The 15,029-nt window shown below is 41.2% G+C and overlaps 2 protein-coding genes across 2 annotated transcripts in view; one reads left to right on the top strand and one right to left on the bottom strand.

Annotated features, from left to right (window-relative positions):
• sepsecs (Sep (O-phosphoserine) tRNA:Sec (selenocysteine) tRNA synthase) overlaps window positions 1-3,197 on the bottom strand; it is a 72,083-nt gene extending 68,886 nt beyond the window's left edge. Inside the window, exon 1 of the mRNA XM_060825185.1 lies at window positions 2,380-3,197. The gene's annotated coding sequence lies outside the window, so the exon portion shown is untranslated. The remainder of the gene's footprint in view (window positions 1-2,379) is intronic.
• Window positions 2,505-15,029, top strand: part of LOC132815864 (phosphatidylinositol 4-kinase type 2-beta-like) — a 35,012-nt gene continuing 22,487 nt past the window's right edge. Inside the window, exon 1 of the mRNA XM_060825199.1 lies at window positions 2,505-3,029. Within this exon, the coding sequence (XP_060681182.1) occupies window positions 2,568-3,029 (462 nt within the window). The 5' untranslated portion in view covers window positions 2,505-2,567. The remainder of the gene's footprint in view (window positions 3,030-15,029) is intronic.

The following is a 15,029-nucleotide window of genomic DNA, read 5'->3' as shown; positions in this document are numbered from 1 at the left end:
TAAAACTATTGAAAATTGTCTGCAACTTGTCAGTGTTCTATATCGAAAATACTCTGTTCAAAGAAAATCAATCCTTGAATTTAATTGCATTGCTCCACGGTATAATTTCAAATTCTCTTTTTTACTTATCAATATACTGTGGTGACATACAAGGCAAATAAATCTTTTACAACTGTGACCAGAAATTCATTTTCCTATTCCACCTGGAAGATGCACATTTTTGGTTTCTATGGAGATGGGCTAGATTCATCACTCATCATTTCTGTTTCACCATGTAGTATGTCACATCACGCTTTAGGTAAGTCTCTGACTCTGTGCCTTAAGAACGTCCAGAATGTTGCTGATTGTTTTGAAGTGTGAGGCATGACAGCTCACTTCTCTGATCACAGTTCATTTCTAGGGCCCCTAGTCAACTCCCAATCCTCTTCCTTTTCAAGCCTGATACAAAATTCAATCAAGCTTTGACAAAGGGTCAGTTAGACTCGAAACATCAGCTCTTTTCTCTCCTTACAGATGCTGCTAGACCTGTTGAGATTTTCCAGCATTTTCTCTTTTGATTGCAATCATATTGTGTTTGCTGCTAACTTGAAGTACCTTAATTCCGAGGTCATTCATTAACCCTTCACATGACATAATACCAAGTCTATTATAACATTGGTACAGTGGTTAGCACTGCTGCCTCATAGCAGCAGAGACCTAGGTTCAATTCCTGCCTCAGGCAACTGACTTGTGTGGACTTTGCACATTCTCCCCGTGTCTGCATGGGTTTCCTTCAGGTGCTCTGGTTTCCTCCCACAGTCCAAAAATGTGCAGGTTAGGTGAATTGGCCATGCTAAATTGCCTGTAGTGTGAGGTGAAGGGGTAAATGCAGGGGAATGGGTCTGGGTGGGTTGCGCTTCGACTGGGTCAGTGTGGACTTGTTGGACCAAAGGGTCTGTTTCCACACTGTAAGTAATCTAAACATTTAAAATCTGATTGAAGATTTGTAGCTCGGGTATCCGTTGTTGTGGTTCTGCTCGCCGAGCTGTAAGTTTTTGCTGCAAACGTTTCGTTCCCTGGCTAGGGAACATCATCAGTGCGGTGGGAGCCTCGTGTGAAGCGCTGCTTTGATGTTTCTTCCGGTATTTATATTGGTTTGTTCTTGCCGCTTCCGGGTGTCAGTTTCAGCTGCAGTGATTTGTATCTGGGGTCCAGGTCGATGTGTCTGTTGATGGATGTTCTTGCCGTTTCCGGGTGTCAGTTTCAGCTGTAGTGGTTTGTATATGGTGTCCAGGTCAATGTGTCTATTGATGGAGTTTGGGGATGAATGCCATGCTTCTAGGAATTCTCTGGCTGTTCTCTGTCTGGCTTGTCCTATGATAGTGGTGTTTTCCCAGTCAAATTCATGTTGCTGGTTGTCTGAGTGTATGGCTACTAGAGATAGCTGGTCGTGTCGTTTTGTGGCTAGCTGATGTTCGTGGATGCGGATTGTTAGCTGTCTTCCTGTTTGTCCTATATAGTGTTTTGTGCAGTCCTTGCATGGTATTTTGTAAACTACGTTAGTTTGGCTCATGCTGGGTATTGGGTCCTTTGTTCTAGTGAGTTGTTGTCTGAGCGTCCGTCATATGCCAGTCTTAGAAATTTTAAGAAATTTAGGGCAACACAGTGGCACTTTGATTAGTACTATTGCTTCATAGTGCCAGGGACGATTTGATTCCTGCATTCAGCAACTGTCAGTGTGGACTTTGCACATTCTTTCTGCGTCTACTCCAGTTTCCTCCCATAGTCCAAAGATTTACAGATTAGATAGATTGACCAAACTAAATGTGGGGTTATGCGATAGGGCTGGGGCTGGGTGGGATGCTCTTCAGAGGGTCAGTGAAGACTTGAGGGCCGAATGAGCTCTTTCTATACTGTTGGGACTATATGATTTTAACTACCTCAAAAACATTTTATGGACTCCTTAACCAGTCTTAAACTGCAAATCTGATTATTCCACTTGATAAACAACAGCAACAAAAACAAAACTCAGCAGGTCTGGCACATCTATGCAGAGAAAGCAGAATTAATGTGTCGAGTTACATTTGTTTGTAATCCCTTATCACAAGCATCAAACATTTCTTCTAGTGGTGACGTTCTGGCGAACGGTCACTGGGCCCGAAACGTTGAGTCTGCTTTCTCTCTATAGTTTTTTTTTAACTCATTGGAGGGAATGTGGGCTGCAGCTGGCTGGCCACCATTTATTGCCCGCCTCTAGATACTCTTCTCGCGAGCTACCTTCCTGATGCTGCCAGAGCTGCTCAGGTTCTCCAGTAATTGATGTCTTTGTTCCAGCATCCGCTGAGCTTTGTTTTTGGTTAGAGGTAGCATTTCCAGTAAGGCCCTTTTTCAAAACGTTACCATTGCAATGTGGACACCCTAAGAATCCCAGCTGGTCGATCGCGTCCCGCACAGAGCTCGCGCATGGGCGGTTCTCATTCTGCCGACTGGAAGCGGTCTCGGCCGCGCTCGCGCAGGAGGTGGGTACAAACGGATTCTTGGGCGGCGAAGGTGTGTGGCCCTGCCCCCCCCTATTACATCACAATCGAATGGACGAGCTCGCGTCGAGGGGTCAACGGCCGGTGCTCGAGCGGCTGTCGGTAGGCGGCGGGGACGCGGCCTCCGGTCAGGGTCTCGATACCGCTGCCGCCGCTCATCCTCTCCGCTTCGCCAGGCGTGGGGGTAAACCGGGGGCAGCCGTCCGCTTCGTGCCCCGGGCCGAGCGGGAGGAGGCTGACGGAGACGACGACTCGGAGCTGGGTTCTTCCTCCTCGCTGCTGCTCTTGTATCCGGAGAAGGAGCCGCTCCTGAGCTGCCTAATCCCGGGCGACAGCTGCTCCGAGCACCCGCAGAGCCCCAGCTGCCAGGGCCCCGACCTCAACCACTTCCCCGAGGACCCCGAATTCACCGACGTTGTCTTGCGGGCCGAGCAGGCGATCGAGAACGGCGTTTACCCGCAGAGGATCTCGCAGGGGTCGAGCGGCAGCTACTTCGTCAAAGATCCTAAGGGGGTGAGTGTGGGTCTCCGTTGGGTCGGGGGCCGAGCTGTGACCGCTGAGGTACGAGTCGTTAGATCTTCTAACGAAAGTTTGCGAGGTTTAAGTAAACCAGCTGTTAACTGGACGCCTTGCAGTTTTTGACACTCGCAATGCGTCTCCAGATTGACCTTGGTTTAGTGCCTGAGCACTATGTCCTTCCGTGAGGAAGCACCGCCTGCACTGGTGTAACGGCTGGAATTATTGTCCCTAACTGCACTCTACCTCATTGCGCCGCATGGGTTATGCTGTACTTTTTTTCATTGGCTTATAACACGGTGTTTTGAGGCTGATGATCGTCGTGTAGTTTTTTTTCCCTCTTGTTTCCTTTTCTGGAAAACTTCGAAGTCCGTGAAACGGTTAAGCACTGCTGTTCTAGCCTAATTGCTGGCAGTTTTGAGAACTTCAAGCTGTCTTTTTATATATCTAAATCGCCGCTGTTGTGATCCCAGCTGGTGGCAATATTGGGAAAAGTGAGGACTGCCGATGCCGGAGATTAGAGTCGAGAGTGTGGTACTGGAATAGCACAGCAGGTCAGGCAGCACCCGGGGAGCAGGAAAACCGATGTTTTGTGCAAAAGCTCTTCAGGGCAAGTCGGAAGGAAGCCTTGCTTGATCGTTATTTTTGGTTGTAGTTTACTGTGGTAGTTAGTAACTGAAACATATCCTCACAAGGTTGCCAAAATCCTTTAAAAGACAGAAGGTAAGTTTATTGGATGTTTAGAAAATATAAACTTTTGGCAGTTAAAGATCTTAACACAAACAACAATGTTCAAATCTGTTTCCCAACATTATTGTACAAATACTTTTCCAAGTAAGTTTCAATCTTAGCTTAACTCTACCAGCACTACACTCTTGATTTTTAACTCTTAAGTGTTTGCTTAACTAAGTCTATCTAATTTCTTTCCTTGAAACTGTGGGCGCAATTTTAGGATTCCTTTCAGAGTCTGCTGGCATAAACCTTTTATTGTTTTAATAGCCTAAACTGAGTTCTAACAACTTGAAGGTTTCTATACAAACACCTAGATTGTAAACTTTACAATCCTAAAACACTTTGTTTCTGGTGTCTGTTTCACTTGAACTAAAACCTTGATCAAAGGTAAAGTAAAATTCTGGATCCAAAGTTGGCTGCGAGACAAGGGACATAGGGAGGTATATCTGTGACTGGAATGCTGTTTCCAGTGAGGTTTTGCAGAGCTCACTGCTGGACTGTTTGTGGTAAACATTAATGATTTGGACTTCAATGTATGACAGAATACAGTCAATACATTTGTTGCTGACAGATTGGTTGCCATCAGCTAAAAGCTGGAAAATGAAATTAGTGCAGCCAGATCTTTGACCAGCACAAGCACAATGGCTGCTTTCTGCACAGTAAGCGGCTGTGCCTTCTGTTCTGAGTTCAAAACTGAACTACTGGCTCTGGTCTGTTGTAAACGCAGCACTATAAACATCCTGTCCTTCACATTACGAGAGTTCTCCCAGGCACTTGACTGTAATACATTTAGGTCACTGTTCCAAATGACTTTCTAACCTATTTTAAAAGGAGTACCTTCACAGAACTGACCCATGTCCATCTGCCTGTTTTGTGAAATATAAATCCTAAATTGTATATTTAACATCACTGATTACATTTGACCTGCCAAAAAAATCAATTCAGCTCTGTTGCTGTACCCTTTTCCTCCCACCAGAATTATAGAATTCAAGTCAGAGTGCAGTGCAATAGTTTCCAGTTGCTTGGATGAGTGAATCTGATTCAACACATGAAGCTTGATCCGATCTTGGACAATCACTTTGTTTCTTCAGCATCACTGGACTTGGTATTCAACCTGTTCTGGTTGTGTGTTGTATATTACCTCAAAGGCACTATGCAGTAACTTATGAAGAACTCCATTGATGCTATCCAGTGAAGTAGTTTTCAATTACCAAGTCCAAAGTTTATCTCCTCACCATATTCTGTCCAACCCTTACCTTATATCACCAAAGAAATCTTGAGTAGCAGATGTATGATACCATCACCTCTGTTATCCAGGTTGAAGATCTGAGCACACATTATCATTCTGCCCTTCACAACTGCTGTGCTATTCAAATGATCATGGCTGATTGTCCTACTCAGTACCCAGTTCCCACTTTCTCCCCCACACCTTTAATCCCTTAGCTTTAAGGGCTACATCTAACCCTTCAAGCATTCAATGCTTTATCCATGATTGTTTTGTGTGGCAGAGAATTACACAGGCTCACTCTGTGGAGAAATTTCTCCTCATTTCGGTCCTAATTAGTCTACTCCATATTCTTCAACGGTGATCCCTGGTTTTGGTCTCCCCAGTCATCAGACACATCCTTCTTGCATTTACCGTATCTGGTCCTGTTAGAATTTTAACAGTTTCATGAGATGCTCCCTCATTCTTCTGAATTCTAGTGAATGTAGTCATGACCAATTCAGTCTCCCTTCATATGTCAGTCCTGCCTTCCCAGAAATATGTCTGACAAATCATTGCACTCCCTCCGTAGCGAGGACATCCTTCCTCCGATAAACTCTACACAACATTCCACGTTGATATCACCAAGGTGCTTTACTGTTGTAATAAGATATTCCCACTGCTGACTAAAATTCTCTTGCTTTGAAAGCTAACATACCCATTGCCTGTATCACCACCTGCTGTATCTCCCTCCTGGTGGACAAGAGCACCCAGGTCTCATTTCACATCCCTATCCCTAATCTCTCTCCATTGAGATATTCTGCCTTCCTGGAAATATACAGGAGAAGGCTTGGTTCTCAAAAGAATTCAGTAAATGCAATCTACTCAGTGTCTGACAACAGTAATATTTGGTTCATTCAGAAAGTTTGAGTACAAAAGTGACTCTTGTTTTTAAGAAAAGACAGCAAGCAAAAATAAATTTTTTTTCTTTCTTTCGTTGTTTTACTTGCCTATCTGCCCTCTATTCCGACTGAAATATAAATTTGAAACATGCTTTAGTTGCACCCTGACATGAAAAAGTACTGATGTATGAAATAGTATTCCTGTAACACCAATGAATTGGTAAAAATTTCTATACTGTGCAGAAGGTTAATTTTATCTCTTCAATATAGTTAAATTGATAATGTCATCACCCTCAACTTGAATTATATAACACTGGCCACAATGTTTTTACAGTAAAATCCTTAAGTTTTAAATTGATGAATTAATAAAATTACTTCCACCTTGGCCTCTTATCTGTCCTGTAATTTTGCTATTTTTCATCATAATACCAAAATCCTTAGCCATGCTTTCCCTATTGTAAGAGTTTGATGACTGCATACTTTTCCTTGTCTCTGCACGAACTTCAATTGATCTGCATGTATTCAGCCATAACGTGTCTACTTATTATTTGATAATGTCCCATAATTTCTGCTTTTTCAGCATATTAACTTTGCTTCTGGTTTTAAGTCCTACATCTTTACTTCTTGAGTTCTGTGTCCAAGTTTAAACTTTCCATTCCAACTCTCCTGGACTGCCTATATTTTCCTTTCATCATTAAAGTGGTTTCCTCCATCTGAACTTCACCTTTATTGTGCCACTCCTTATTCAAAATTAAACTTGCCCCACTGACTGCTTTGGTTACTGATTTTCAAGTTGTATTTATCATTTTCTTGCACATTCTCCAGGATGATTGATTCATATGATACTCTTAAGTTTATATATCATGTGCTCCTCTGTCAAATGGTATCTGAGAGCTTGCAACGAAAACAGCTGCCTTCTCCTTTGTATTTGTGTGCTAAAGCTGACACCTGATGTTTCAGTCGGATTTGATATGACTCCTAACCCCATGGCAATCAAACCATACCTGCCCATCATGCACACGCTATTTAGTTCAACTTCATAGCACCCCTATGTTCCATTCCATGGCAATTTGTTTAAACTTAAACACATGAAACAGTTTAAAATATAACTATCTTATTAAAGCTAATGGTTAGAACAAAGTAAATTCTTTGTCAGCAATGCTCCATCAGTAACTAATAATGCTTAGTTCAAAAGTTGAAGTAATAAATGTTTCATATCAGAACCTTTGCTGCCAGGACAATGGTCCATTGCAATATAGAGGAAATACTGAAGGTGCCACCTTTTGGATATGATGGAAAAGGTCTATTCATGAAAACAGTTTGGGAGGAACAGTTCCCAATATTGTTCATGTTATTGCTTGTCTTTTGGAGAATAGAAAAGAAAACCATTTCATCTGGTTCTTCATTATCACCATTATTATTATTCGAAATAATGTAAGGCTCAAATTTTGAAATATTTCTACAATGTTTCTGTGTAGTTTGTACTTTTTAACCTTATTCTGATTTTCATTAAAATGTCCACTTCGTTTTTATCCAGAACTGTTTATATACATACAAATTTTCATTAAAAATATAGTCATTTTTTAAAAAAATCATTCAAGGGACATGGATGTCACTTGCTCGGCCAGCATCTATTGATCATCCCTAATTGTCCTGAAGATGGTGGTGGTGAGCTGCTGGCCTTATTTATTTGCAGTCCTTGGGATGTGGGGACAGCTGGAATGATTATTTTGATTAGATTTACAGTGTGGAAACAGGCCCTTCGGCCCAACAAGTCCACACCGACCCGCCGAAGCGAAACCCACCCATACCCCTACCCCTACATTTACCCCTTACCTAACACTACGGGCAATTTAGCATGGCCAATTCACCTGACCCGCACATCTTTGTGACTGTGGGAGGAAACCGGAGCACCCGGAGGAAACCCACGCTGACACGGGGAGAACGTGCAAACTCCACACAGTCAGTCGCCTGAGTCGGGAATTGAACCCGGGTCTTCAAGCGCTGTGAGGCAGCAGTGCTAACCACTGTGCCACCGTGCCGCCCCAAGTGCAAGGATTTTAACCTATTGACGACAGTGGAATGGAGATATAGTTCCAAATCAGGATGAACTATGGCATGGTGGAATAAAAATTTCAAAAATTTTTGTCACAAATTTGAATCACTTGCCTAATATATGATATAAACTGATGTCAATTTCCTCCCAGCCTCTGCTGGATGGCATGTCTGTTTAAAAAAAAACCCTATATTTCATCTTGACTCTTGAACATGTCAATTTATCTTCTACATAAATGACTCCTTTAATCCGTCAGAGTTTATAATCTCTAACACTTTTGTCATTGCTTCACGATATCAATAAGCAAACTTTTTTTGCAGTTTGTCTCACTTTTTGCCAGCAGCTCACCACCATAGCTTATAAATATTAGCTATTTTTCTACCTGATACAGCTTATTGTATAGTCTTGCTTTAAAATTTGTGAAGCATAAATTTTAAAATACTTGGACAAATTTAAATATACTAGAATTCAATTCCTACTAAGACATCAGAATTGATTTAATAAAAATTAGAAGTTGAATTATTCACTTTGAATAACTGGCATGACATTATTTTGTACATTCAACAACAGGAAACCATGTTTATGGAAGGTTAAAAATCACACAACACCAGGTATAGTCCAACAGGTTTAATTGGAAGCACACTAACTTTCGGAGCGATGCTCCTTCATCAAGTGATTATCAGATGATCACACAATCACCTGATGAAGGAGCGTCGCTCCGAAAGCTAGTGTGCTTCCAATTAAACCTGTTGGACTATAACCTGGTGTTGTGATTTTTAACTTTGTACACCCCAGTCCAACACCAGAATCTCCAAATCATGTTTATGGAAAGGTGTTTGGTTTTGGCATTAGTTAAAGCTGTGATAAAACCTTTGAAAAAGCAACTAAACATTGTGTCCTCAATTTGCAATTCCAGTCTGTCATCCCGTTTTTCCCCCCTCAATCAAAGCAAAATGCTCAGACCAAGTAGTTTTACTTGCTTCATCTTTATTCTGGGTCCTGGAGGGAGAGAGAATGATTTCACGGTCTTCTCTGGAACCACAGTTTCTCAATGAACCAAGTAGTCATTTTACAGGGAGGAGCATCCAAATAAGGCAACATAAATATTAATTGGGTGACCGTTACAATCACGGGTATCTCACCAGTAAAGATTAAGCCATCTGTTGTTACATAATGAATACTTTTCACCTTGTTAAACTGACCCCTCGAACACAAATGCTATCTCATCTTGTTAAATGGCTATACACCTTGTTAACCCATTACCCTTGCCTCCAGCACCCCATTGTTGATTGTAAGTTCTTATCAGATATGAGTCATACTCAGCTGAGCCACTTGTTTCACAAAATTCAGAACTTAACTCTTTCCCTGCCTGCTTATACACTTTACACATTGTCAAGTCCACCTTTCTCAGTATTGTTAGAAAATTGACACACGAGTGAGGAATTTGATCAAATTCCCAAAGTTTAATTTGTCTATGTATGATTGTACATTAATTATTTTTACGTCAATTTAAAAATGTCATTGCCAGGCTTATTGAACTATTTTGAACCAAACTTAAACATATAGTGTTCCGATGTCTTGTGGTGTACGGTAGAATAGTACGTAGTAGAAGTGGCACTGTGGATCTCATGATTTGTTTTGATCAGATTTGGTGACGAGTTGATAAATGGCTCATGTTTAAAAATAGATTTGTGAGCCTGGAGTATTCATAATATATGATGGCTTTAGTTTTCTTTGTAGTATGTTACCTGTGATGTACATGTTTGAAAAATGCTATCATGTTCTTGATCTACTTCTGGTTCTCAGATTTATAGCAGATTTCAGTACAAGATGGTGCACTCTTAAGGGATTTATCATTGGGAATTCTGCAAAGGTGCACTTATCAAGCATGTTTTTCTGACCATGTAACACTGGAAGCAATTTAAGCCATTACTGTGTAACTTAAGGGGGAAACATACTATCACGCTTCGCTTTCCTGCCTCTCCCACATTTTTCCAGTGTGTGTATATTTTGCTTGCTTAATGTAAAGTTCTTCAACCCAAATGGTGAGAAATGGGAGGTTTTTTTTTGCTTTGCAAATAATTCATTTAGTCTTGGGTATACAATAGTTCTGGTTCTGTCTTCAAGCTACGATTGAACCTTTTAAGTTCAATTACTAAATGAGCAGTTGGAGATCCAGAAAAGGTTCTGACACATTTCAGTTGAAATGACTGAACTCTGTTCCCTAACATGTGGTATTCCTTTCATGGCATGACTAATTGGGCTGGTAACTGACACTTGCATCTTTTTTAAAATGTTTATGGGATATGTTTGCTTTATGTGGGCAAGAAATACCTATACAGTTTTCTACCTAACTAAAAGGTATTTCAAGTAAATTCAATATGGCATATTAGAACATGGTTTGCACTACCCAAGTATGTGTTCTTCTTTAAAATTCAAACATTACACAATTCTTTTACTCTAATAGAAAGGGATTACTTTGAAAAATTATACACATTCTAATCTGAAAAGATTTCTTAAGCCATTTTTTGCATACACAAATTACAGAATTTTTTAAAATCGAACTTTGTATAAATGAAAGAAGATGCACACATGAAACCAAGGGAAAATGGGATTTCAGTAAAGAAAGGATGAAATTGAAAGGTATTGTATTTTAAATCTGTCAAATCATCTGCCAGTTTGACATTTCCCCTTACAATATAGAAATTGTCAAATATCTTTCACATTTTTATGAAGTGCATATTAATATAGCAAGACCTCACTTAATGTTGTGACGGCTTCTGAAAATCACAACCTCAAGGTTCCCATAAAAATAAATATTAAAGCCAGAGTTAGGTTCTTTCCAACACCTTTCACCCCAGAGGAACAAATATACAAGCTGAAATATTGTCTTATAATGTGCAAATACAGTTCTGTACACTCAGCCAAATTAACTTGCAAAATAAAATATCCCTAAATATTAAAAAAAGTACAGTGCAGTATACAATAAAATGCTTAATTGCTCACCTTACAGTATGTTTTTAGATTGATCAATCTCCATATGCAGTAGACACTTGTTTAGTGTTGGGTAGCATCAAGTTCTAGAGCTACCGGCAGCAACCGATTTTTGCCACTGCTCGACTGCAACTTGAGTTCAGAACAGCCAGGAGTGAAGTAGCTGAAGAGCAAACCAGACTAAGTACAAGTGAATGATTGGAAATGTGAGTCAGGTAGTCGGGGATGGGGCTGAAAGGGGTCTTTTTAAGACTGAGGAGTGGAAGGACTGGAGAGAATGTCATGTGCAGATTGTACACCACTGCTAAATAGGAAGTTTGTGAAAAGTCGTATGTTAGCTAATGTTAAATGGATGTAGTGACACTACCTTTCCATAGAGTCATAGAGATGTACAACATGGAAACAGACACTTCGGTCCAATCTGTCCATGCCAACCAGATATCCTAACCCAATCTAGTCCTACCTGCCAGCAACCAGCCCAAATCCCTCCAAATCCTTCCTATTCATGTACTCATCCAAATACCTCTTCAATGTTGCAATTGTACCAGCCTCCACCACATCCTCTGGAGGCTCATTCCATACACGTACCACCCTCTGTGTGAAAATTTTGCCCCTTGGGTCTCTTTTATATCTTTCCCCTCTCACTCTAAACCTATCCATGCCCCTCATAATTTTGTAAACCTCTATAAGGTCACCCCTCAGCCCCAGCCTGTTCAGCCTCACTCTGTAGCTCAGATCCTCTAACCCTGGCAACATCCTTGTAAATCTTTTCTGAACCCTTTCAAGTTTCACAACATCTTTACAATAGGAAGGAGACCAGAATTGCACGCAATATTCCAAAAGTGGCCTAACCAATGTCCTGTACAGCAGCAACATGACCTCCCAACTCAATGCTCTGACCAATAAAGGAAAGCATATCAAACGCCTTCTTCACTATCCTATCTACCTGCGACTCCACTTTCAAGGAGCTATGAACCTGCACTCCAAGATCTCTTTGTTCAGCAACACTCCCTGGGACCTTACCATTAATGTATAAGTCCTGCTAAGATTTGCTTTCCCAAAATGCAGCACCTCGCATTTATCTGAATTAAACTCCATCTGCCACTTCTCAGCCTTTGGCCGATCTGGTCCAGATCCTGTTGTAATCTGAGCTAACCCTCTTCGCTGTCCACTACACCTCCAATTTTGGTGTCATCTGCAAACTTACTAATTGTACTTCTTATGCTCGCATTAAAATCATTTATGTAAATAACAAAAAGTAGAGAGCCCAGCACTGATCCTTGTGGCACTCCACTGGTCACAGGCCTCCAGTCTGAAAAACAACCCTCCACCATCACCTTCTATCTTCCACCTTTGAGCCAGTCCTGTATCCAAATGGCTAGTTCTCCCTGTATTCCATGAGATGTAACCTTGCTAATCAGTCTCCCATGGGGAACATTGTCGAACGCCTTACTGAAATCCATATAGATTACACCTACTTCATCAATCTTCTTTGTTACTACTTCAAAAATTCAATCAAGTTTGTAAGACATAATTTCACATGCACAAAGCCATGTTGACAATCCCTAATCAGTCTATGCCTTTCCAAATACATGTACATCCTGTCCCTCAGGATTCCCTCCAACAACTTGCCCACCACCGAGGTCAGGCTCACCCTGGCTTGGCTTTACTGCCCTTCTTAAACAGTGGCACCACGTTTGCCAACCTCCAGTCTTCCGGCACCTCACCTGTGACTATCGATGATACAAATAGCTCAGCAAGAGGCCCAGCAGTCACTTCTCTAGCTTCCCACAGACTTCTCAGGTACACCTGATCAGGTCCTGGGGATTTATCCATTTTTAACCGTTTCAAGACATTCAGCACTTCCTCCTCTTTAATCTGGACAATTTGCAAGATGTCTAAATCTAAGGGACTCAATATAATACTGTACAACTGAGTTTTAAAACTCATGTTTTGGGATAGTGTCTTTAAGATAATACAAGGGGATATGTAACTTGTTCTGAAGATGCTTGACAGCAAGGTTGTTTTGATGGGAAGAATGTGAGAGTTGTCAAGTGGAAGACAATAGCAACAGCTAGTATGCAGGCAGGCAGGTGAGAATCTGGTTGTAAACAGTTGTTTTAGATTGATCTTTACTTTAGAGGAATGATAAATTTAAGATAGCATTTACACCTGCATACCAGCCCCATGTGATTCATATTGCCATGGAGATGGGTTTTGACAGAAGAGCTTAAGATATCCTGTAAATTCGCAATTATGGTTAGTCTCCCAGGATGTGAGGAGGAGAACAGTTATAAGCAGCAAGATGCTGTGGTTGGCCAGATAGGATGTAAGGTTGGACTTGGATTGAAAGAATTAGAAGACATAAAATAAGATTGAATGATTCCTCTAAATTGGCTATAGAGAAAGTATTGGAGAAAGTATCTCTTAGTAAAAACAGTACTGAGATTGAAAGTTTCCAAACGAAGAAAGAAAGAGCAGAAGCTAACTTTCATTGATGCTTACACTTAATGGTAAGACCCTGGGGGATATTGCTAAACAAAGAGATCTTGGAGTACAGGTTCATAGTTCTTTGAAAGTGGAGTCACAGCTTAGTAAGATAGTGACGAAAACTTTGGAATACTTGCTTTTATTGGTCAGTGCATTGAGTATAGGAGTTGGGAGTTCATGTGGCTGTACAGGACATTGATTAGGCCACTTTTCGAATACTGCATTTAGTTCTGGTCTCCCTGTTATAGGAAGGATGTTGTGAAACTTCAAAGGATTCAGAAAAGATTTACAAGGATATTGCAAGGACTGGAGACTTTGAGCTATAGCGAAAGGCTGAATAGGCTGCCGCTATTTTCCCTGGAGTGTCGGACATGGAGGGCTGACCTTAGGCTTATAAAATCATGAAGGGCATAGATAGGGTGAATAGCCAAGGTCTTGCCCCAAAAGTAGGGGAGTCAAAAATTAGAGGGCATAGATTTAAGGAGAGAGGGAAAAGACTTAAAAGGGAACTAAAGGGGTTTTGCATGAAGAGGGCCATGCGTGTTTGGAATGAGCTGCCAGAGTAAGTGGTGGAGGCTGGTATAATTAAACATTTAAAAGGCATCATGTAGGTATGTGAATAGGAAGGGTTTAAAAGACTGTGGGCCAAATGCTGGCAAATGGGACTGGATTAATTTAGGAAATCTGGTCGGCATGGATGAGTTGGACTGAAGGGTCTGTTTCTGTGTTGACATCAGTGGAACAGATACGATGGAGAGGAACTGAGAGAATGGAGTAGAGTCCATATGTTTTTCCCTCTTGGTTTACTTACCACTTTCTTTTAGGACTTCACCAGCTCCTTGGGCATTGGTGCTTCAGAACCACTCCTGATAGACATTAAAGTCCCTCACCCAAACTAAATTCTGCACTCTTACCACACTCTGTGCACCAAGTGGTATCCAACATGGATAAAATGCTAATTCATCAATCAAGGAGAGCTGGTATGTCTTAATCAGGACAAGATTTCCTTGCCCATGTTTGCCTATGCCATAAGACCTCATCGTGTCAGGAATCAACATTGAGGATTTACAAAGCAAGATTCTCTTGACTGTATATCACTACTGTTTGCCCTGCCAGTAGGATGGGAATATGACCAGGAGAATGATAGGAATGCTGGTATCTGAGAGGTGTTTAAGATAAGATTCAATGAGTAATACTATGTCAAGATGTTGCCTGACAGCTCTCCTCATTTTGGTACTAATTCCCAAATGTTATTAAAGGAGTACTTTGCAGGCTCAACAGGGCTTCAATTGGGTGTTTGTCAATTCACTGCCAGGTTCCATCTGATTTCATTTGAGACCATAAAACATATCTGACACATCAGAAGAAGGTCATGATTGTTGGCAGTCAATCATTTCAGCTCCAGGACCCCTCTGCAGGAATTTTTCAAATTATCTTTAGCTGCTTCATCTGTGACCTTCCTTCCATTGTAAGGTCAGAAGTGGAGATATTCACCGAAAATTGCATAATATTCGGCACTGTTAACGACTCCTCAGATACTGAAGTAGTCCATGTTCGAATGCAACAAGATATGGATCATATCCAGGCTTTGGCTCATGTGGCAAGTGACATTCATGCCA

The sequence above is a fragment of the Hemiscyllium ocellatum genome, chromosome 1 (assembly GCF_020745735.1).
Source record: "Hemiscyllium ocellatum isolate sHemOce1 chromosome 1, sHemOce1.pat.X.cur, whole genome shotgun sequence".
In the NCBI taxonomy this organism is placed as follows: Eukaryota; Metazoa; Chordata; class Chondrichthyes; order Orectolobiformes; family Hemiscylliidae; genus Hemiscyllium; species Hemiscyllium ocellatum.
Note: the sequence above shows the minus strand (reverse complement) of the source record. Positions and strands in the feature narration are given on the sequence as shown.